The sequence below is a fragment of the Eleutherodactylus coqui genome, chromosome 7 (genome assembly GCF_035609145.1).
Source record: "Eleutherodactylus coqui strain aEleCoq1 chromosome 7, aEleCoq1.hap1, whole genome shotgun sequence".
NCBI lineage: Eukaryota > Metazoa > Chordata > Amphibia > Anura > Eleutherodactylidae > Eleutherodactylus > Eleutherodactylus coqui.
The window spans coordinates 170,106,204-170,132,143 of record NC_089843.1 but is presented as its reverse complement, the minus strand read 5'-3'; the positions used below and the strand labels follow the sequence as shown (position 1 = coordinate 170,132,143).

Sequence of the window (25,940 nt, the reverse complement as noted above, 5' to 3'; positions counted from 1 at the left end):
AGTGACCCCTATAGTGGTCACAGGGATAATAGTGACCCCTATAGTGGTCACAGTGATAATAGTGACCCCTATAGTGGTCACAGTGATAATAGTGACCCCTATAGTGGTCGCAGTAGTAATAGTGACCCCTATAGTGGTCGCTGTAGTAATAGTGACCCCTATAGTGGTCGCAGTAGTAATAGTGACCCCTATAGTGGTCGCAGTAGTAATAGTGACTCTCATAGTGGCCCCAGTAAAAGTATTGACCCCCACTGTGGTCCAATTAGTAATAGCGATCCCCACAGTAATATTAACCTCCTCCCAGCAGTAATATTAACCCCCACCAGCAATATTAACCCCTTCCCCCCGCACCAATATTAACCCCCTCCCAGCAACAGTATTAACCCCCACCCACCCAGCAGCAATATTAACCCCCGCAGCAATATTAACCCCCCGTCCCCTTGCCAACCCGGCAGCAATATTAACCCCCTTCCAGCAGCAATATTAACCCCCCACCGAGCAACAATATTATTCCCCCACACCCAGCAACAATATTAACCCTCCCAGCAATATTAACCCTTCCCCCCCGCAGAAATATTAACCCCCTCCCAGCAACAGTACTAACCCCACCAGCAATATTACCACCCCACCCCCGCAGGAATATTAACCCCCTCCCAGCAGCAATATTAACCCCTCCCAGCAGCAATATTAACCCCCCCCAACACATCAGCAATATTAACCCCCCCCTCCTCAACACACCAGCAATATTAACCCCCTCACCCCCGGCAGCAATCAGCAATATTAACCTCCTCCCAGCAACAACAATATTAACCCCCCACCCCCCAGCAGCAATATTAACTTCCCCTTCCCCAGCCATATGCTTACCTCCTCCTTGCTGTCAGCGCTGCTCCTCCTTGGATCGTTCTGAGCCCGGGTGGCATATTATCTTTTTCCACAAGACTTCTGCACTATTGAGCAATTCCAGCAACCTAATTGGTTGTTTGGTGAATCAGCGAACCCAAACAACCAATCACTGTGAATCAGCCAACCCAGACAACCAATCAGGTTGCTGGAATTGCTCAATAGTGCAAAAGTCTTGTGGAAAAAGTTCCTATGCGCCCGGGTGCACAGTGTGCAGCACGCTTCCTCCCTGAGTCCTCTCCTGCGGAACTGAAGAGCAGGGGACTCAGGGTGTGAGGGTATATATATATATATTGCCATATGTTCTTTATACTTTTATACCTATATGCAAGTTTTATTCAATTCCAAATGAGAAAAAACTTATATGTCGCCTTACATCAGATATTCCAAGGCTTTGCAAGAGATGTTCTAGAAATTCAGAGATGATACCGAACCAGACATGAAGGACGCGTGTACTTGGCCGTTTCCCCAGAAACAAGATATCAAGATGTTCCACTATGTACATAATTTTCACTGTCTTAGGCCGGAAATCCGGACTTCCCATATATGGAGAATGCATGCTTGGCCGCTTTCTTAGAATTGAGTGGGTGATTCTTTGCACTGGAGTTAATTAAATACGTGATTTTCTGTACATAAGCCAGAGGCGCCTCAGTGTCTCAGGCCGGAAATCCGGACTGCCCATATATGGTTATAAGCCCATCACCCCTTGTTGGTGATGGGACAAAGGGTATAAGATCTCATGTAATCTGTAATAAAGCACGTCGGCAAAGCGCAGCCATGTCCCGTGTGAGGAATTATACCAGACCTCCCTGTGTGGTGTCTCTTCTTACCGCCGGCAACGGGGCAAGTGGGGTGGGCCCGATTGGTGCTGTACTTAGAATTTTATTACCCTGACAAATGGCGCAACCAACTGGGGCGGTAAAACCAGGAGCTTACAGCGCAATTCACCCGGATCCACGCCACGTGGAAGCCGTCCTGCTGCAAACCGAGCCTGATCAACTCACAGAACTCCAGAGGTAAGGCCAGCATATATTTATGTTGTGTTTTACACTGAGAGTTTTGCAGCAGGACTGACTATCTGTGGTTTGTGACCGGACGGGTTGGGTTAAGAGTTCTACACGGTAACTCGTGTGGGCTCCGGGTTTGCCGTCATGGACCACTGACCGTGATATGCGCACCGATCGGTCACCCGGAAATTAGTCTGTAGTCTATTTGTACTTTGAAGTTTTAACGTTTTAATAATAGTGGAGATTGTTGTATCTGCAGAAGTTTTTTTTCTCTCTTTCTTTTCATTTAGTCTCACAAGAGAAGGGACCCTCAGTTTAGTTTAGTTAGTTGTTAATGGTTTAGCAGAGAGGGATGCATTTTGTGAGACAGGCTTCATAAGAGAAGGGACTCTCGGTCGTTTTGCCTTATATATGGGGCTAACGATTTGATTTCAGAGGGATGCATTTTATGAGGCTGGTTCCATAGGAGAAGGGACCCTCGGTTGTCTTGCCGGTATATAAGGGGCTGACAATTTGAAAATTAAGAGGGATGCATTCTATGGAGCGTGTTATTTTTATTGTTGTTGTTGTTGTAATATGCGTAAGATCTTATTAAAGAAGACAGAGCCCCTCAAGGGCTGCCGCCGTGTGGATGAATTTGTAAAATGTAAGAAAACTCTAATGAAAATGTGTGACACCGACCCGCACGGCAGATTACAAAATGGTGTCTGGGAGGAGGTCTTTAGGACCGAGAGGCGCCTTGAAAGACCAAGGTTTGCTAGAAAATGCTGGAGGAGGAGGAGAGAGAGAGAGACAGTCAGAGAAAGTTGTATGTACACATTATTTGTTTAAGAAAGTATCCGTAAGTGAAATGTTGAAAAGTACAGTAAGTGATCAAGAGGGCGTCAGGAGAGTGTCTATTAAAGGTTATATTGGCAGTTAGGTAGGGGAGAGAAATAAGGGGAGCAAGCAAGTCGATAAGAAAGTTACAATGCATGTGATTTGTTGGCAAAGAAAGGAGAAAAATGTGTATAATACAAGATAGATAATAGATATAGATATATATGTGTGTGTATATATATATATATATATACTGTATGTGCAAATAGTTAACTGAGCTTGCTTTTAGGGGAGAAGAGTTTTGTTGACACGTAGCTGCGAGCTTGTGTTCAGTCTGTCTAGTTTTCAAGGTCGGAAGATAACAGCGAGAGAGAAAATGCAATAACAACCTTGGTTAATATCTTTGCTTGCTTACAATGAATTGAAATGAATTTAATTAATTATACTGTCTTAGTAGGCAGGGAAATATAGCAATTTCTAAAACATATATTCTTACTTATACAGGGGTTGAAAATGAATGTTGCAAGGTCCCAGCATATGTGTTAATTATGATTTCAAAATGCAGGCAATAGTTTAAGCTAAAACTTATTCAGTCTGTGTTTCATATTCGTAGAGAGATAACAGTTTGTTTTAAAAAGGTGGGGGCTTCCAGAATTCACTCCAAATTCAGGGTCACAGATTCTAAAATACTTCAGCGTTTAATACAGCATATAATAGCTTCAGTAGATAAGAAATATAGAATATCTCAGTCACTCAGCAAACTTTTTCACATAATTTGTCATAAATAGCGCTCATTCACAATCTCATCTCAATAGAATCATGTACATTATAGCACTCACCTCAATGTTTTCAACTGATGTATGTTTGTTTGTCAAACTTTTTTTGTCTGTGCGTCTGTATGTACTGGTACACCTTCAAAGGGGGTGACGGAGCAAACTTGAGCGCATGGATGGATGAGAGTTAGTGACCCGTGTTCAAGCTGTGGTGGAATGTGTGATGTGGATAATGACTGGGGATAAAAGTCCTCCCCATGCATGGGACTTTGCTTGGTTGAGATGTGGACGTGTAGACGGTTAAGCTGAAATGAGCTGAGAAGACAGACGCACGGTGCCAATATCGAAGGGGTGGAGCTAGATGATGTAATAGTACGTAGTAATGTTTCATCCTTCTTGTCCAAGGGAGGGGTGAGGAGCTTGAGCAGCTAGTAAAAGTTTTGTTGTTTTTTTTTTTTTTTTTTCTCCTGTCTCAGATTTTATACGATATTGCAGGCAGGATCAGACTAATAATGAATTCACTTAAAGGGATATCACATTTCAAATATTAGTAGATGTTTTGTAGATTATTCTGCCCCGATGTAACTCATGTTTCTGTTATTGGTGCTAACATTTTACAGGCCTTATCTGCTTCCATCAAATCTTTTTACAATGTTGTACTACCTTAAACCGGGTACTCTTGTTCCAATTGAGTACCCTGGTTTAAAGGGGGGGAGGAGAAGGCATAGGTGATCTAGGTATTGCAAGTCAGCCATTTTTAAATTCAGCCATTTTTAAATTTTTTGCAAGCCATTTTTAAATTTTTTAATTTTTTGCAACAAGATTCTGATCTTTTTGAAATAGAATACCAGCATGATTGTCTAGCATTGATGCAACAAGAAAATTTAAGTTTTAAAAAAGTTACTGAAAGCCCTTGTTAATAATGCATATTTTGAGTTGTTTTTTATAGATGGTACCAGGGTGATTGACGACTCCACACTGGATATACGGTGGTTACACAACAAGATGTCCTAAAAGCAGAATGTCTCCGCATGTCGCAGTACAAGAAGCGGAACTAAAAGCCCTCGCTGAGGCGTGTAGAGTGGCAAAGGTAAGACGGCAAACATTTACACTGACTCCCGGTATGCATTTGGCATAGCTCATGATTACGGCCCAACATGGAAGGCCAGACAGTTTTTTACCTCAGCAGGACAGCCAATTAAGAATATTGCAGCGGTGCAGTCTCATGGAGACCCTACTTCTACCTGACAAGGTGGAAAGCTCACACCAATTCCTACACCGGAGAAGCGAGAGGCAACGCCATCACAGACCACACAGCAAAAGCAGCGGCCCTCAAGTGGAAGAAAAGAAGAAAAGAAGAATTTGATAAAAACTTGGACTTTGATAAAAACTTGGACTTTGATAAAAATTTTGGACTTTAACCATAAACTTGGACTTTGATAAAAACATTGGACTTTGATATGCTAAAGACTTTACAGTTACAAGCCAGCAAGGAAGAAAAGGAAAAATGGACTAAAAAGGGACGGCGTATGGTGAACAGTCAACAGCACTTGCCTACCATAGTCCCTGTGCCCCATGATGGCCCAGCTGACGCACGAAAAGACGCACCTCTCAAAGCAGTAATGATGTCTATGCTTGAACAAGGACGGGTGGCTCCTTGGTTTTCTGTAGCTGCTGCATCATTTGTCCAATTTTGCATGATCTTTGCCGTAAGCAACAGGGCAGAAGTAAATTTGCCACATAACACTTGCCTAGACCACTCTACCCATTTCAGGGATTGCAAATTGGCTACACTCAGCTCCTACTTGTTGGGAAGCATGAATATGTGCTTGTTGTTGATGTCTTTTCAGGTTGGAGACCTACTCTGTTACCAAAGTAAATAAGCAGGTAACCGCACAGAAGCTCATGAATGAGGTAATCTGCAGATATGGGGTACCGGAAGTGATTGAGTCAAACAAAGGTACACACTTCACAGGTGAAATAATGCAACACATCATGTCTGTTTTGGGTATATTCCAGGCTTTTCACACACCCTACCATCCGCGGAGTGGTGGGAAAGTAGATACAAAAGGCAATAGAGAAAATGGGTAAATTTTGAATTGAGTGTCTTCCATTAGTTTTTCTTTTTCTTAGGAGGATACATGCCACAGTAGCAGAGTTTGGGGAATGATTTTCTTGTTAATTTTGTCATAGGTCCCTCCAAGGAATTGCCAATAATGTATTCTGCAGTCTCTGCTTTTATCCCAGGTCCTACAGATGAGTGTCACAATCTGAAACCAGGTGACAGGGTCTATGTGGAAAAGTTTGAGAGACAAACCCGGTTTGAATGTCCTTACCAGATGTTGCTCACCACCCCAACTGCAGTCAAGCTTGAAGGAAAGCCCACTTGGATCCACACTTCGCACTGAAAAAACTAATGATCCTGTATATCCTTTACATGCTATAATGTGGTACAATTCCTCTAACACACACCTTTGACTACTGTACACTAGCCCCCTGTTTTAGAACAAATTAATACAATCAATAAGACTACACTGAGGGTGAGAATCCAACACCGCATTGTGCTAAGAGAGACATTGACGCTCCAGGTGGTAACTTTTATCCACATTTATACATAGATGCAATAGGAGTGCCAAGGGGGGTGCCAGATTAATTTAATTCTAGAGATCAGGTTAAAGCAGGTTTTGAGTCCTTATTTGCTATTGTTACTGTTAATAATAATGTAGATTAGATGAATTATATCTTTTACAATCAGCAGAGGTTTGTAAACTACACCAGAGATGCTTTGCAAGGGTTAATTGACCAGTTAGGGCCCACCCGAACCATGTTGTTCCAAAATAGAGTAGCCCTGGATATGGTTTTAGCAGAAAAAGGTGGGGTATGTAATTTCCTGTATGTGTATTATCCCTTTGATCAAAAAGAGTATGAGTAAGGGACTGGACAATGTGACCAACATTTCCCTTGTTTGAAAAAAAAATGAAGAGCCAGTTCCGATAATGCCAACCACGTACGTTACCAGAAGAATGGAGAAATGGACTAGTACTGCGCCGCCCCGGTCTCATAAGATGGACTGTCAGTGGACTTCCCATTTGCCTAGGGAAAGTGCAGAAGACCTTAGGTTCCGGCGAGGGCACACCCTGTGGGGTGTTAACTCGTACAGATAGAGGGTATGGATGCCCGGAAATAAGCCCAGGGAATCCATGGCCTCCTTCTGAGGTGAGGTAGGGATCCCTCCCCTTTAGGAGTAGGGACTTACGGGCAGTGGAGAAACCCTGACGCAAGGGAGAGACGACCGAGGAAGAGTGCAAAGTCTGATGCTTGATCTCCATATTAAGTTTTTTAGGGGGGTTTGTGAGGGTATATATATATATTGCCATATGTTCTTTATACTTTTATACCTATATGCAAGTTTTATTCAATTCCAAATGAGAAAAAACTTATATGTCGCCTTACATCAGATATTCCAAGGCTTTGCAAGAGATGTTCTAGAAATTCAGAGATGATACCGAACCAGACATGAAGGACGCGTGTACTTGGCCGTTTTCCCAGAAACAAGATATCAAGATGTTCCACTATGTACATAATTTTCACTGTCTTAGGCTGGAAATCCGGACTTCCCATATATGGAGAATACATGCTTGGCCGCTTTCTTAGAATTGAGTGGGTGATTCTTTGCACTGGAGTTAATTAAATACGTGATTTTCTGTACATAAGCCAGAGGCGCCTCAGTGTCTCAGGCCGGAAATCCGGACTGCCCATATATGGTTATAAGCCCATCACCCCTTGTTGGTGATGGGACAAAGGGTATAAGATCTCATGTAATCTGTAATAAAGCACGTCGGCAAAGCGCAGCCATGTCCCGTGTGAGGAATTATACCAGACCTCCCTGTGTGGTGTCTCTTCTTACCGCCGGCAACGGGGCAAGTGGGGTGGGCCCGATTGGTGCTGTACTTAGAATTTTATTACCCTGACAAGGGGAGAAGGATTTTGATGTCAGAGTGTGCGCTGGGATCAGCGCTGTCAGTGTGATTACAAGTGGGGAGCTGCGGCACCCCAGCTGGTAATCACTACAGTGGTGAGCGGCCGTCGGCATACCGTGGGCCACATAACATGAGGCAGCGGGCCGGATTCGGCCCGCGGGCCTTGTGTTTGACACATGTGATCTATTCAGTCGCATCCGACCTTACGTCACTCTATGGATCAATGTTCTCCACGCGTTTCTGTCTTTCACCGCTTCTGTCTGTTCAGCGATTGACATGTTTGTGGTGGCCTTAATTGTATCTAGTCATCTTGTTCTTTGTCCACCTGATCTTCTCTTTCCACTGACTTTACTAAGCATCAATCTATAGCTATATTCAGATGATATTAAAATTCATGTCATATCCAACAAAAGCTCTGCTAAGATTAAGAACGCATACCACGTCTGAAACACATTTTGTGGGAAATTACATCAATTTTAATCCCTTAACATTTTTCACAGCCTTTTTTTCCCATTTTGAGTTTTTTCCAAATTTATAGTGGTGTCGTTTTAAAATTAGTATATTTATACTAAAATAAAGTACAGGAATGGGTTCCTCATTTTGTATTGGACGTTTTGATATATAATTTGTATAGTCCCGGATTACAAGGCCCATACGGCAATGGTTTTGGTTGGCGTCGGCAGTGGGTTATTTTCTTTTTATTATATATATTTTTATTTTATTCTGTAATTTTTTCTTTACTTATTTTTGTAACAATTTTTTTTACCATCTATAGAAGTAACATAGTATGATAGGCTGAATGAAGACAATGTCCATCTAGTTCGGCAAGTTTTAACCTCCCCCTTGTTGGTCCAGAGGAAAGCAAAAAAAAACTGCAAGCCAATTCTTATGGAGGAAAAAAATTCCTTCCTGACTCCATAGTGGCAGTAATCCCTTGGACAGCATTTGAGATCAACAACCCTGCTGGTCACCTAATGTCTATATACTGTAATATCGTAGCGCTCTAGAAAGATATCTAGTTCGACCTTAAACTCCTCTATGGATTTTGCCATCACCACGTCCTCAGGCAGAGAGTTCCACAGTCTCACTGCTCTTACAGTAAAGAACCCCCTTCTATGTTGATGATGAAACCTGCTTTCTTCTAGACATAGAAGATGCCTGCCCTCTTGTTAACGTCGTAGTCCTGGGTATAAACAGATCATGGGAGAGATCCTTGTATTGTCCCCTCATGTATTTATACATAGTTATTTGATCGCCCCTTAGCCGTCTTTTTTCCAGGGTGAATAATCCCAATTTTGATAGACTATCTGGGTATTCCAGTCCTCCCATTCTGTTTATTAATTTAGTTGGCCTTCTTTGAACCCAACATCTTTCCTGAGCAGCGGTGTCCAGAACTGTGCATAGTATCTATGTCCTCCATGACATCATAGAAGACCTCTGGGGATCATTCACATTGTCTTTTTTTGTAGTTGGAGCATCCATAGGAGCCCCAGATCCAGGAAAAAACATCACCAGTAGTGACAATAGTCACTGGGAGAGCCGATATGGGTCTGCTACGACCCTGCAGTTCTGCTGTGACAAGGGGCATCCAGAGGTCACGTGATTGCCGGGTCGAATAGCGGAAGTAACACTTCCGCTTTTTCTCTGCACTACATAGCACTCATAGAGAGCTGTGTAGCCTGTAAACAGAAGGCAGAAGCTGTTAACAATGGCTTCTGCCTTCCCTTTTGGGTCCTCGGCTGCGATTAACAGCCGAGGACCCGACCTGCTTCTGCTACATTGCAGGAGCTGGAGCTTTAATCCCACGCCATATTTTTAGTATCAGACAGGATTAAAGGCCAGAACCAAGGGCTGTAATTTTACTGAGCTCAGTCCTTAAGAAGTTAATACCATCTGAATAAAGCGGTGGACTTTTAACAGTATCTCATGTTGAGCTAAATTAATTACTTCTCTATACTATGATTTCTCCGCTCAAAGTCCAGATTGGGTGATCTTGTTTCTTCTTTACTTTCACATTCTTATGGCCTCCTGGTGTTCTTAGTATACACTCAATGTGTCCACTGCTGGTTGTCACACAAGCCTAGTAGATTGATCTCCCCACATGCATGTTCTTGTACACGGGCAGCACAATGATTCCTGCTATTGTATAGGACAGTTAATAAGAATCAGCGCACTAGAAGAGGCTTTTCCTCATCAGCACTGGATAAATTAGGTGGATGTTCAAAAAGAGAATCCAAAAAGAACACTAGGGGGCACTATAACAAGTATTTAACAGTGCTCCAAGCATGTGGCTCACACCTCCTTGCTGAGTGGCTCACCATAGGAGTCCTGAATTATGACCACATGTACTAGAAACTGACATTATTGCAGACATATCCTAAACACCAAACAGTGCCAATTTGGATGGCATAATACTAGTGTCAGAATTCACACTAACATATTTGTTAACAGATGTTTGCAATTTTACTTTTTCTTGATTCTTCAGTTTCAGGCTAGGTCTAAACGACTTTCGGTGCGGCACACGTTGCATGGCCAGGAATTGCATTATGGCCCTGCTACATCGTCTCCTAATCTAAGTGAATATGGTCGCTTCTTGCAACTATCTGGTTGCGGCAACTCGTGAGTTGCAACATGACCACATTCACTTACATTATAGTGCAATCTTTAGCAACGTGATTTTTGTTGTGCCCTAGCCCTGTGTGGCGCAGAGTGTTTAGGAAGCAGAAATGCAGTCCTGAGCTCTTGCTCAAGACCTGAAGGTTGCGAGTTCAATCCCTGCTTGGTTCAGGTAACTGGCTCAAAGTTGACTCAGCCTTCTATCCTTCCAAGGTGGATAAAATGAGTACCCAACTTGCTGGGGGGTAAAAAAATGACTGGGGAAGGCAATCACAAACCACCAATGGCAAACCAGTCTGCCAAGAAAACATCACGATGTGACATCACCCTAGGAGTCAGCCATGTCTCAGTGCTTGCACCAGGGGACTTTACCTTACCTAGCCTAAAAATTTCCCTCTTTTAATTCTTTTGTTAAATACGGTTCCTGATCATATGTAAGGGCTCCCACCCACTTGCCTTTTTTTCACGTGTTATAGCTTGCTTTTTTTTCACGCGTTATAGCTTGCCTTTTTTTCACGCGTTATAGCTTGCCTTTTTTCCAAGTGATTGTCAATGGGACTTTCTAATGTTAAAAACGCTTTGCCAGTTGGTGCGTTTTTAACATTAGAAAGTCCCATTGACAATCGCGTGAAAAAAAAGCAGCAATATAGCTTGAAAAAAAGGCAACCTATAACGTGTGAAAAAAACGCAAGTGTGCAGGAGCCCATATGGCATGAAAAAAGAGCAAGCTATAACGCGTGAAAAAAAGGCAAGTGGGTGGGAGCCCTAAGGGGGATGGAAAAGTTAACCTGGCGAAGTCAGGAAAGTGCTATAAGCACAACATGGTAACATAGTATGTTAGGCCGAAAAAAGACACATGTCCATCTAGGTCAGCCTATTACCACCCAATGTTGATCCAGAGGAGCGAGAGGTCATTAGGACGTAATTGTAGATATGATGTAGAATGCTGCTCATAGCTATGAGAAATATTATATACTAGCTGATATACCTGGCCTCGCCCGAGTTAATTTGGTACTGGTGTTTATCTGGTGCTCACACAGAACATCTTATGAAGTCATGGTTACTTTAGAGATACCGAGGAAAAAAATATGTGATAGAAAGATTTTTGTCACTGTATGTAAAAATGTCCACCTCTCACACGCTGTTTATTACACACAGGTAAGTTAGATTTTTCTCAGCGTATAGGCAGATAGAAGAGAGATTTTCCTCAGACTGTATGTAAAAATTTCCCCCCACAAAATGTCCACCTCACACACGCTGCTCATAACACACAGATCAGATTCTTCTCAGTGTATAGGCAGAAAAAAGAGAGATTTTCTTCCGACTGTATGTGAAAATACCACTACACAGAATGTCCACCTCTCACACGCTGCTCATAACACACAGATCAGATAGATTCCACTCAGTGTATAGGCAGATAGGAGAGAGATTTATCTCAGCCTGTATGTGAAAATGTCACTCCACAGAATCTGCCACCTCACACACTCTCCTTTTTTACCCTGAAAGGTAACGCCCCTTTTTATTCAAATTTCCTACCCAGACTGAAGTTTGCAGCCCCTTGTTATACTTAAAGGCATACTCCATCCCAGCAGTCCATGTCCACTTCCTTTTGTACTTTACAGCCTTTCAATACATATGACAGTCAGTTTTATTCCTGGCAGTATATACTCATATTTCTAAATGCATTTTGTTTTGCTGAGAAGATAACTGTCTCATATATTGCGGGGTACAGAAATGTTATGAGTTACATAACATAGGAATGGCCATGCCAAATTTCAAGAGTTTAAATTTCCAATATTTAGTACGCAAAGAATGGTCATGGCAAATTTCACATTTGTACGGTAAAAATTTGTGTAATTATTTGTTGCATCGGGAAGTGAGAGAATTAGATTACGTACGTAAAATTTGGATGCTAATTCTTTTGTGCTTAGAATTAAATAATTGAGTTGGGACCCATTAACTTTTCCTATTTATGACATAATCAATGCTCGTGCCAAATATCAAGTTTCTACGACATCGGGAAGTTGGGGAATTAGTGGTGAGTGAGTGAGTGAGTGAGTGAGCCAGTGAGGGCTTTCGTCTTTATATATATAGATGCTAATGTTTTCCTTAGGAAAGTTTTACATTAAGCATTTGGTAGTAGAAATGCCTTATGTTTATTATGCAATTGCCACGGAATAAGAGGATAACTGCTGCAGAACTGCCAGAGTTATTATTGCATTATTGATGTATATGGTACAACTGATAGAAATTATTACCTGTTAATGTTTTGTGAGTAACTGGGCAATTAGTTTGATTTAAAAGTCCCTGGTGTAGCCCTAATGGGCATTAAATGGTTAATTTTGACTGAACCAGTGGCCATTGGAGGGTGTACTTCACCAGGACACTGTGCTGGGGGATTCATGTGCGTCTGATGGATGAGTGGTGGGGCACGTTGTGCTCCAAAGACTGCTGCCTAAGTATAAAATGCTGGGTGTAGCATGCAAGTTGTTGTTGTATTGCCCCAGTGGTGGGGTGAGCAGTAAGTACGTTAGGGTTGTGCAGGGTTGGGTGTGTTAGAGTCATGAGCCATGAGGGAAATCCTGGAGGCCTATGTGAAGAGTCTGCGAGGTTGAGTACTGGGTCAATTCTTTAGAAGTCTCCATCTCAGAGGAGGGAGTGCTCCACCCTTAAACTCACTGTACTGCTGAGGGACTGGAAGCCCACCATAAAGAGACTGTGAATGTTAACCATTTAAAGAGTTTATGTGTATTCATGGAGTTACATCTGGCCTACTTAAAGGGGTTGTCCCGTGAAAGCAAGTGGGGTTATACACTTCTGTATGGCCATATTAATGCACTTTGTAATATACATCGTGCATTAAATATGAGCCATACAGAAGTTATTCACTTACCTGTTCCGTTGCTAGCGTCCCCGTCTCCATGGTGCCGTCTAATTTCAGCGTCTAATCGCCCGATTGAACGCGCTTGCGCAGTCCGGTCTTCTCCCTGGTGAATGGGGCCGCTCGTGCCGGAGAGCTGGTCCTCGTAGCTCCGCCCCGTCACATGTGCCGATTCCAGCCAATCAGGAGGCTGGAATCAGCAATGGACCGCACAGAGCCCACGGTGCACCATGGGAGAAGACCCGCGGTGCATCGTGGGTGAAGATCCCGGCGGCCATCTTAGTAAGGTAAGTAAAAAGTCGCCGCAGCGCAGGGATTCGGGTAAGTACTAAACGGTTTTTTTTTTTAACACATGCATCGGGTTTGTCTCGCGCCGAACGGGGGGCCTATTGAATAAAAAAAAAACCCGTTTCGGCGCGGGACAACCCCTTTAATAGTAAAAACAGACTTGATATACCCATAGCTTGTGAATAAGGTAACGAAAGTGAGATATACAAAAGATCTAGGATATACTAAAACCCTGTGAATATTTAAATAGATTTAAGACTTAAAGAGGTTTTCCAGTGAAATACTATTGATGACCTATCAACAGGATAGGTCATCAATAGTTGATCAGCCAGCGTCCTTCACTCGGGACCCTGACCGATTAGCTGAACGGGCGCATGCTGTCAGCGCCGCCAATACACAGAGGTCGGAGCGGAAGCAACGGAAGGAAGCCTCAGTGCCTACCTCTGAGTAGTGGCCGGCCCTTGTAACTGCAGACATAACTATCATTGATTTCATGGGAGGTTGATGCGGAGACTTCCGCTCCAAATACACAGAGGTCGTCGCCGAAGCCTCTGTGACAACCTCTTTATAGTGGCCGGTGCTTGTAACTGCAGGCATGGCTCCCATTGATTTCAATGAGATCTGTCCATGCAGTTACAAGCAGCGGCCACTACACAGAAGTCGGCGCAGAGTCTTCTGCTCGGACCCCTGTGTATTTGCGGGGCTGACAGCATGCGCCATTTAGCTGATCGGTAGTGGTCTCGAGCAACAGTCCCCAGCCGATCAACTATTGGTGCTTTTAATAAGTATACACACATTCTATCGGACTATTTTTTCCACCTATATGTACAACATGTGGCGAAAAAACAATGTCAGAATCACTTGGATATGCAAAACCTTTACGGAGCTATTCTATGTTAAAGTGACACGTCAGATTTTCAAAATTTAGCTTGGTCATTAAGGTGCAAACAGGCTTGGACACTAAGGGGTTAAAGTATGTATATCTTTGATTCCATTAAAGGGACTGTACTGCAGGGGACTATATAATTCTAGAAATTCTGCATAGGATGTTAGATAATATTGAAGCATGAAGGAGCGAGACAATGTTGATATGTTGTCACTATATTTTGATGTCTCATGAGCTGCCTTGTTATTTCTGATGCAGTTAATAAAATGTTTTTTGAACCATAAAGTGACTGTACCGCAAATTCAGTTGCTAAATTAAGGCCGCCTGCAGACGGCCGGGTCGGATTCTGGTGCTCCTGCGGCACCGGCTCTGTGATGTTTCGGCTGCCGCACAGCCAGCGCATGCGCAGAGTGGAGCCAGCGGCTGGGGAGTGACATTTCTGTGCGGGGCTCCTCGAGCCCCCACAGAAATAGAGCCTGCCGCGATTTCTTTTCCACGTGAGATTTCGCGCGGACAAATCGTGGCCGTCTGCATAGGATTGCGTTTTCCAACGCAATCCTATGGCAGCTTCCATGGGCGGAAATTCTGTGGGAATTCCCACCGTGGAATTTCCGCCCATGTGCAAGGGGCCTAAGACTGTTGTTGCTATGTGTCTCTTAATCCACCCGCCCACGGGGATCCCCATTCATGACCCATAGTTAAATGTGGAACATTTTCTTAAATGATTCCAACTAAAAATAATGATATTTTGTGAGATATTTAATCGTGGAAAAAGTCCTTCCCCTTCCTCCAAAGTGTATGATGTAACCATCATATTCAAGACTGACTATATCACCTAGAATGACAGGTTAATCAGGCTTCATAATTGTGGGGAATAATGTGGTTATAAAGAAATTTGGTTCTCAGTGAATGTATTGTTTTAGATGTTGATCCAGTTTAGACTGATGTTTGCGGATCATTACACCTAAAATTAGGGAAAAGTCTGTAACTATTTCCAGGAATTGTACTCTCATCAATCACATAGTCTGTATAACACTAGTTAGACTTGCCCAAATGGAAGGAAAAAAAGATCCGTGCTCGTGTGGATCCCACTCACTAGTAAACCCTCACAATGTAACTTTACATCTATTACTTTTTATTAATAAAAAAGATTTACTAGTGAGTCGGATCCACACGAGCGCGGATCTTTTTTTCCTTCCATTTGGGCAAGTTCCATTACAAGCGTCCCACTCTGGACTGCTTGGATCCCTTGTGGCTCTCCTGAATACAGGATCGTGGAATCGACAACTTATCCTACACGCCGACCGGGACAGATGCCGGTGGGAGCCCCTTAACACCCGGTTATCCCATTGTGCACCAGGTGAGTTGATACTCATTTTTATTCACTGGTTGCCTGACGAACACATTATTTTGATCCTTCTATGCTTGGCGCACTCCTGACATATTTATTCACTAGTTAGACTTTGTTCACATCTACTTATTTTTTACTTCTGTTAGATGTATACATTGAGGCTATGGAAAGATCTGACATATGCCACAGTGTAGGCATACTGGGGCAAACATCGCCCACTGGCTCCATTGTAAAAAATATGTATACTGCACAGTATAATATTTTTTTTTACTGTGTTGTTCTGTATAGGAAAACGTATTGATCGAGTGAATTTAAAAAACACTCTTTTGGTATATGCTCGGTGCTTGAGGTCTAAGCATACGTTTGGTGTGTGAACTAGCTGCTTACCCAGCACAGACACTGAACCTGAAGTACACTCTTTGTTTAAAAAAATCTAGCACCCAAAACTCGGCATGCAAATCATTAGAGTTGTCAAATTAGAAGTTAAAAGTGGTCATTTTTACTGCACTGAGAATGCTGTAAAAAATGAATCCAAAAATGGCGCAATTGATTTTTTTCAATTTCACCCCGTTTAAACATTTGAAAAAGTTTTTCAGTATATTATAAGGTACATTAAATGGTATCATTTTAAAAAATGCTCATCTTGCAAAAAATAAGCCCTCGTACAGTTAAGTCATTGGAAAAATGAAAAAGTTATATCTCTTGGAATGCGTGGACCAAAAAAACTAAAATAAGTTACAAATCCCTGATCTCTAACAGATTAAGTGACCTTGTTCACCATTTCCATAGAAGCTGCCCTAAAAGCTTTGTTATAATAGAAAATGCAGGACAAAACATTTCGTAACTCAGAAGACATTCAAGAAGAGCAAAGTACTCACTAAGTTACTCAACATTTTATGTAGATTTTAGCTAAGGAATTATGTAAATTATTAATAATAACTGGAGTACCCCTCTAACTGCAACAAGGTTTCGCAGGGCAATGTAGAGTAACTTAGTGAAACCTGAGCCTTTTAAGAAAAATTGTAATCAATTGGATAACCCCTTAATTCACACTGCTGAGTGGAGCATGAAGACACTCTTAAAAGCAAAGAATGCCCTAACATAGAAAACCATTACCAGATCCACTGTAAAGGCCACACATACACATAAAACAGAGGCGTCTAACTCATTTTCACCAAGGGTCACATCAGCCTTACGGTTGCCTTCAAAGGGCCGATTGTAATTGTATGGCTGTATAGTAAAAGTGAACCCCATAGTCACCCCAGTAGTAATATTGAACCCCATAGTGGCCCAAGTAGTAACAGGGATCCCCATAGTGATCCCAGTAGTAATAATTCCAACTGGAATATTGGCCTCAGTAGTAATACATTGTGTCTTCAGTAGTAATAGTGTCCCCTATATTGGCCCCAGTAGTAATACGTGACCTCCATAGTAGTCCCAGTAGTAATAGCAACTACCCTATTAGTCTCTGGCCTCCCTGTAGACATTCCACTTGCTCAGCCTGCAGCTCCGATTCAGCTGCTGAGTTTATGGCTGCTGAAATTTCCTTTCGGTGTCTGCGCTGCATACAGGATGGCCGACGCAGACTCTGGGAAAGAGAGGCCAGCAGTCACAGACTCTACACTGCCACATAAAATGAGGGGATGGGTCAGATTCGGACCGTGGGTCTTAAGTTTGACATGTGTGACATTAAAAAAAAAATTTGATCGAACTGTCCAATTTTTGCAAGACTGGACAACTATATTATGTGTATGGGTACTTCTTGACTCTCTCCCAACAGATGATGCCAGAGGAAGGATCAGCATGATGAATTTTACATTGTTGGATCCTTTAGCTCTCACAGGAAATAAACCTCCACCAGACATGGATCACACCAGAATGGTAGCACTTCCCTTCTTACTTATTAGTATGTGGTGCTGCAACCTAAGCCACACTGCCGATGGCTCATATATGACGAAGACAAAAAATTGGTGAGCACACACTTGTGAATCAGATTGAAGAGTAAGTTGATGTATTAGATAACTGTATAGGCAAGATTGTAGATTTGCGATACTTTGGGCAGAAGCCCTTTTTAAGTAATAGGACTACTGTGTAGAGGGACCAATTTCTAGGCAATCTTCTTATTGCTTGAGAAAGTGCCTGAAACATATCTCACCATTTTTGTCTCTCCACCGGAGGTGAATGACAGCATCTCATTTGCCTCTTCCCATTTAAAACACATGGGCGCACACAAGTGTATGAGGAGTAGGGAGGCTGACGGTGATTAAAGATGTAGGGGTGTCTTTACATACCTGATTCACTTCCAATCAAAGGCTGATTAGCAAAATGTTGGATAAAATCTTTCACAGATAAGAATTCATTGAATCCGAACTTGATTGATGTCCCACATGGATGGACTTGAAAGTGTTTAACAGACTCCTTGGCCCTGAAACAAAGTCAACCAGAAGTTTATGGGTATGCGTTCATTCCTAGGAGAATGTAGTTCTAGTAACTTATGATCACTCGTATCTTGTAAGTGAAGGATGTCCACATATATTCAATATTTTAAGGTAGACTACATATAGGTATACGCCACCAATATAAATCTACATTGGAAAAAGTGAACTGAGATAAGAAGTCCTAAATAAAATTTAACTTTTACTAGAATTAATTAAAACTATCAAAAATATTTAAAAAATAATTTATTATGTACAAATACAACCCGTGTATATTAATTCAACGATATCACACTACACAACAGTATGCTAGGCTTCGATGTTAGTATTTGAGCAGATCTGGTTATAGGACTAGAATCCATTCTGCATCATATTGAATATCAGGAACAAAACATAACAAGTGCCATGAAAACTGATAGATGACAGAAGTCGACTGGTACCATCTATACATGTTGTAACACGAATGCAGGAACTCGCAGCGCACTATAACATTAAACACAGCACACCTCTGCTATTTGCGCACCGTTCGTTTGCATCTGATTAAGAAAATAACCAATATAGCTTTTGCTAATAATTAAATGCCAATATATTAGGAATTTAAGACATTCAAATTTCTGTATACTGGTCTTATATTTCCCTTATATTACCAGGACCCTAGGAATGTAAATTGTATTAGACTTTGGATAAGGTTCCTTTCTTTACATACATAATTCAAGGTTTTGCCTGACCTGCAAAAGTCAATGCCTAAGGCTTTATTCCCACAAACACATATATGCCGCGTTTTCACGCACGGGCGCATATACGCCACTGATGTGAAGCATTGGTTCGCAATGCATGCGTTCACATGGGCAATTATATATCGCATAAATACGCCGGCAGTGAAAAAAAAAGAGCGTATACGAGGCCGGTGCATATACGCCCAGCCAAGACATAGTTCTGGAACTATGTTTTGGCCAATATACGCCGGCGGGTCCTATAGAGTCCTATGAGAGCAGGGAAAGAAAAGGGAGGGGGAGGCATTTTTGCAGCATCCAAGGCTGCGAAAAGCTTACAGGTGCCTCTATATAGGCACTGGAAGGCATCCTGAGGACTTAGCAGAGCGAGGATTTTCCGGGGTGCTGCATATTTTTTTCACTAAAAATGACAAACGTGGTCATTTGAATGGATGAGAAAACGCTGGCCCATTCAGACGCGTATACGGAGCAGGCGTGAAAATGTAAAAACACTGTCACAGTATATCCGCTCGTGGAAAGAGCCCTAACTCTAACCAAAACAATTTAATGTGTTAGTTATATGAACTCATCAATGATAGGTCAACAATGGGCCAGTCAATATGGTAGTTGTTAACGTTTCCCATCTTTCAATCTGGTCACATAATTCTAGTCCCAAAATTTTCAGAGCCAGAGCCAAATGCCAATATTTAGACCCCAGTCCAGACCCCACTATTTAGGCCCTAAATTAGTTCCAAATATTCAGACCCCTATCTGCATACTCATATAATTCAAGATGTTCTTTGCAGCAAGCTGAAAGACACAAGTGTGAGGACATCATGTTCAGCATCTCCCAGAGCCGAAAAGCAGGTGCGTCTCTCAGAGGAGGAGTCAGAAGAAATGAGGAGTTAATAATATTGGCTGTTACATATTAAGTTAATTGGTAAAGGTTGACTCATGTACATTCTAATGAAAATACTACCGCTCCCACATTTGCAGGACAGAGAAATATTTAACGCATTGTCCTTATAAAACTGGGGACAGTGAAGTTTGGGACTTTTTGTAACTATTGTGTCCCTATTACACAACAGAGTGTAAATATGTTACAATGCCAGTAAAACACTTTGTTTGGCTCATAACAATTATATAAGTGCTATCACAACAGCTAACCTGCCAAATGAAATCCTACCATATGGTGACCAAATAACAGCTCAATTCATAAATTAATTTAATAACAGTGCTATGCAGTGTTTAAATACTGCTATACAATTAAAGGGACTCTGTCACCTGCTTTTAGAACTACGAGCTAAACTAATGGCTGAAAGTAGGTGACCCCCTGAATCCAGGAATGTGTTATACTTACCTTCCTCTTGTGTCAGTGCTGCTAAATATAACATTTACAGCCCCGGACTCAGCAGGTCACTTGCTTTTAGCCCATAAGATTAACTGATAGGGCTAAAAGCAGGTGGCAGATTCCCTTTAATATTAAAATTCATTATAAAATGATATTAAAATCCATGGTGGTCACAGCCTCAGTTTCGCTTTCCTTAGCAAAGACGGCTATTGTACCTCCTTTCATGGGCATAGTTTCTAATCAAGAATGGGTAGAAGCACTCAGCAATGCACTGTGCTGGTTCGGCTACCATTACAAGTGGTGTATAGACTCTATAAACTTTTTATACATGGCTCTGAGCGCTTACAGCCAAATGGGAACAGTGCTGAAATTAATGCATCCGCCCATTCGATTTAGTGATCGGTAAGGGCCTCAGCATCCGCCACTATGACTTTATCTATCTATCTATCTATCTATACACACACACACACACATATATATATATGGCCAATAACTATTTGCATAAATAAGCAGACTAAGATGATAATAGTCACAAATGTATAAATGTCAGTCTGCACGCTCAAACGCTAAATTGTAAAGCATATGTACATTTTGGCAGACTTCACAGGTTATGGAGTACATATATATAATTACATACTTGAAAAAAAAGCATGCAGTATATCCACCATGTTCAACCAGAAGAAGAAAGAAGATGTGGATTAAATGAAGTAGTAGGGGTAAACCTCGGAGCCATTCCCCACTATTGATCCAGAATAAGGCAAAAAAAAAAATGATAACTATGACCAAGTCTGCATTCCTTCCTGATTCCAAGAGGCAATCAGACTGGATCAACATTCCTATAAGATATGTATATATTTACATAAACATTACTGTTAATTAGATTAACTTATTTCTAAGCACGTAAACAACTACTGTATCCATATAAGAATATTTTTCAAGGTCAATCTCCATAAAATGTCGAGAGCCCTACTTACCGTGGCCTACAGAATGATACAAGTCTGTTTTTATGGTGTGAGTGGAAATTTTAAAAACTTGCCATTAACTTTCATGACTGTGGGAGTATGTTAAGTACATAAAGATTTGGATGTGTGCTTGATTAGTCAAGCATAAGACTACATTTTCTAAATTCAGAACATTGTGAATTTTATTGCAGCCTTTACATGCAACCTTCATGTATGTTTTGGCCCTATTGACACTATGAGCAATGTGTTACTTCTCAGACAACATAGTTGCTTAGGTTACTTGACACAGCAATGGTAAGCATGTCACCTTGTCTGTCACAAGAAAAACATAAATGTGCGGGCCAGGAGGTTGTGATTTGAGCACAACGAGGTTAAATGATGATATTACTATAAATGTGAGTTTCAAGAGGTCCAACAAGTAATGCTGCACTAATATGTACTCCTTATTAGTACATTATCACCTCCCCAATGGCACACTAGATTTGCTCTATGGTTATAAATATCCATTCATCCACTGCCTGGTCACATGGCTGAAGCGTGCTAATAATATGTTGTCGCTGTACGGTAATATTATGTAATGCAACTCACTGTAAAACTCAATACAAAATCTGGGCGCATTCCATAATTGACTAAAGTATCACTGCAAAAAGTATTCCCGTTAATAACATATATTTTATTCATTGACTTAAAATCCATAAATTCAAATTGTACAGACAATTAATAAAAACTAGACAAATGTGTCTGCTATTAAATATCACTGTATTCACAGTGTCCTGTTCAGAAATGTTGAAGAGCTTATCAATTGCTCATCTTGACTAGCAGTCGCGCTGTTGGAGGGGTCTGTTTGGTGGTTGTTCGTTATGGCTCCCTGGTTGGGAATCACTGGTCTATTTTTGTTTTCTATTAAACATAAAGAAGGCCTTCTGTATTATGCAGGAACATACCCATGTCTTTACTGTGCCGCATTGATTTTCTGGTATTGTGGAAATTCCCCTTTCATTTTCTTCTCTGATTGCGGTTCTTAGAATTTGCCTATTATAGCTTTTTTTTTCTTTGTGCTTTATAATTTGCCCAGTAAACGTTCCTTAAAGAAAAAAGCTAAAAAAAAACAATATAAACCCTAGTGCAAAGTTTACACAAGCTAAATGGGGGAGGGGAGTTCTTTTAGTGCGCTAGGCAACCTAAGTTATAAGAACACTACTCTCAAAGATGCTCCATGAAAGTGGCAGTTACAATGTCATCTTAACTGTGTCAACAATAGTTCCCCATACGATAGTCACAGTGCCCCATAGAAGTGCCATCCACAGTGCCCCTTTACATGATTCAGCCAAAGTGCTCTCCAGCAGTGCTTCTCAGAGCAATCCCATAAGGCAAGCAACTATTAAAAATATACATTGGGTTAACAGTGCAAGCAACAGGGGCAAATTAAAAAGCTGTTACAGTTCCTGCATAACAATTCCAGTTGGAATGTTGGAATGCTATAGATCTTGTTCTTAATAATGCCACCCATTGTACCACTTTATGGGTGACATCCACACTGTATCATCTACAGTGCATCCATAACAGTACTAGAGAGCATCCTATAATAGTGCTAGCTAAAGTACAGCAGAAGTGTTGGCCATAGTTCCTCCATAAAAGTGCCAGCTCCAGTGCTCCCATAACAGCATCCCTATTTGAGCACACATCTACCCACAATGTCCCCAAGGAGGATTAGCTATAATTCCCTATAAAAATATACCAGACACAGTACATAGCAATGCTAGCCACAGTTCCCATAACAGGGCAGAACACGGTGTCCCCCATAAACATTCACGGTGCTCAATGTGTGTCAGCCACATCTTTCCAGATAGTCCGCAGTAGTTCTGTCTGGTACTATCCATTAGGTTGTGGGGTATTGCTATGCATGCCTTGTCCCAGACCTGTAACTAATACAACAGTTCTCTGCTGAAGCATGCTCTTTTTTTTAAGGTTTACTTAAAGGGGTTGTCCCGCGGCAGCAAGTGGGTCTATACACTTCTGTATGGCCATATTAATGCACTTTGTAATGTACATTGTGCATTAATTATGAGCCATACAGAAGTTATAAGAAGTTTTTCACTTACCTGCTCCGTTGCTAGCGTCCTCGTTTCCATGGAGCCGACTAATTTTCGCCATCTAATGGCCAAATTAGCCGCGCTTGCGCAGTCCGGGTCTTCTTCTTTCCTCAATGGAGCCGCTCGTGCTGGATGCCGTCTCCTTGTAGCTCCGCCCCGTCACGTGCCGATTCCAGCCAATCAGGAGGCTGGAATCGGCAATGGACCGCACAGAAGCCCTGCGGTCCACCGAGGGTGAAGATCCCGGCGGCCATCTTCAGCAGGTAAGTAAGAAGTCACCGGAGCGCAGGGATTCAGGTAAGCACTCTCCGGTGTTCTTTTTTAACCCCTGCATCGGGGTTGTCTCGCGCCGAACTGGGAGGGGGGGGGGGGGGTTTGAAAAAAAAACAAAACACGTTTCGGCGCGGGACAACCCCTTTAAAGAGAAAGTTTTTTGGAACATTTTCTTCTTGGTACTGTAAATGGAAGAAAGTAATCTTTTATATATATCTTTCTTTTGTGTGAAGATTCTGTCTACCACTAGGGAAAACAGAAAGTGGATCGGTTGGATTTCAACTCTTCTAATCCTGTAGCTGTCCCTGAGTAGCACCAGAGCAAGCTACGTAATTGCCCCTCTCTGAAGAACAATGTGGCTTTTTAGCCACACAGAACGGGCATTTTTATAGGTAAGACTGCTGACTTATGTCTATGGCCAACCGTAAGTTGCGTGAAAGTAACCTAGAAAAATGATTAACCCCTTGAGTGGCAGGTTTCCTACCACCCTGTTGTGCCCACCAGGGTAGGTTTTTTAAAATGGTCTAATCATTGAATTTCAACTAATTTTGCAGTTGTGTCTCAAGAGCCATCACTTTTTCATTTTTCCATTGACATGGCCATATAAGGGCTTGTTTTTTGCGGGACAAGTTGTGATTTTTTAAACAGGGGGGAGGAAAAAAAGAAATGGGGAAAAAAGAAAAAAAGGGGCCATGTCATTAAGGGGTTAAATAATGTATTAACTTCCTTCACTGGGCCATTACGACGCATGGATACCACATGTGTGATTATATTTTAGATTTTTTACAAAGTAAAAGGAGACAAGTGTTTTTATAATTTTTTTATAATTTTTTAACTTTTTATTTTTTTAACTTTTTTTTTTGTCCCTTTAGGGGACTTCCACAGGGACCCATCAGGACCCCTGATCACATTCCGGGGGTCCGATGGTGACAGCCCTTTATATGCTGCAGTGACAGCCCTTTACATGCTGCAGTTACATAGACTGCAGCATGTAAAGGGTTAACACAGCAGAGATCAGAGGTTTTCTCTGATCTCTTCTGTAAGAGCTGGTACCTAGCTGTCCTCTGACAGCCAAGCACCAAGCTCTCCCTGCCACAGAGACCATCGGCTTGCTTCTGACAAGCCGATGGTCTCTATGGCAACCTGTAAACAAAGCAGGAGATTGCCGGCAGATTGGCAATATCTTCTGCTGGTTTTTCAAAGCCCTTGCTTTGTTCTCTGTGGGTCTGTGCAGGCAGAGCACAATGTCACAGCTTGTGGCATTGTGCTCTGCAGCTCCCATAGTGATACATAGCCCGGAATTCTTCCGGGCTATGTCGCTATGAGCAGTGGAGCTCGTCCCGGAAAATTTCCAGGCGTGCCACTCAAGGGGTTAAAGCACATCATTCCTTCAGTGTCATCACAAGTTTACAAATTGACAAGTCAGCAGTACAGCTTATAATAGTGAATTGTTCTTTTTAACCAAAAAAAATGTCCTTGTATTTGTAAGCATGCCTCTAGCTGTATAGGCACTATTCCTAGTTTATGTACAGGATATGTCTTTCTTAAGGTTTATATTATGTCCTTGCAATAGAACATCGCTATTAATATGCATCGATGGATACATGAATGTGCATAGATTATAACCTTAAAATTATTCACTATGAAATCCTTCTTATATAATAATTAAATGCTGATGAGGCAAAGCAAGCTCGTGATCAGCTCCTGACAATGCATCGGAGTTTGTTATATAGGATTATGCAATAAAGTTACTTCAGAAGAGAAGTTTCAAACGCCATCCTGTCTGTTTCCCGTGTATTCTGTTTATCCGATGCATTGTATATACAATGGGGCATAGCCGATTGATTTGATGACTTATCCTGAGGATAATAAAAGTCCCAGAATAAAATAATAATAGTATACGTCAGGAGTGCGCCAAGTAAATTGGTTCATATGCGAATTGGCCAATGATAGGTAGTACCTCACCTGGTGCTTGGTGGGATAACCCTGGATGGGGGAACCCCACCGGCACCTGTTGTCCAGGTCGGCATATAAAGGGATCTTTTGTCCACGATCCGTCAAAACGGAGAGATGCAGAGAGACCAGGCGCTCTAATAAGGTGCTTAAAAAAAACTATTCACAAAGCAAAAATTCTTCCACGCTCGTGTGGGAAAGATCGATATGGATACAATCTTTTAGATGCCCATAAACATCATAATCTTTTTATTCGAAAAACAATGAGCAACGCGTTTCGGCTAAACGTGCCTTTTCCAAGCTCATAGTACATCATGCAAAGCAACACAGATATATAAAGACTTACATACTCCATGATACTGCAACCAGAGGATGCAGTGAGAGGTTCTCTGACGTCACAGAGGGAGGGGAATCCCGCTGTGAAGGATGTCACATGATTCTCCGTCGCATGGAGCGCACGTTGCGTTCCAAATTTTAAACAAACTTTATTCAACTTGTCTACGAGACAAAGTGTCCGCTAAAACAATCGTGCATGGGGAACCAAAATAATATCCCTGTTGTGAACTTACATTAGATAAAAACATATAATTCTCATTAATATTAATATGATAATTTATCACCAACATGAAGTAGCTTTAAAAATTGCATGCAGTTTCATT

At 41.8% G+C, this 25,940-nt stretch overlaps 1 protein-coding gene across 1 annotated transcript in view; it reads right to left on the bottom strand.

The window, feature by feature from the left end:
- The window catches only part of DAPP1 (dual adaptor of phosphotyrosine and 3-phosphoinositides 1), a 99,494-nt gene that overhangs the window by 30,981 nt on the left and 42,573 nt on the right, over nt 1-25,940 (bottom strand). The window contains exon 4 of the mRNA XM_066574010.1: nt 17,793-17,926. Within this exon, the coding sequence (XP_066430107.1) occupies nt 17,793-17,926 (134 nt within the window). The remainder of the gene's footprint in view (nt 1-17,792; nt 17,927-25,940) is intronic.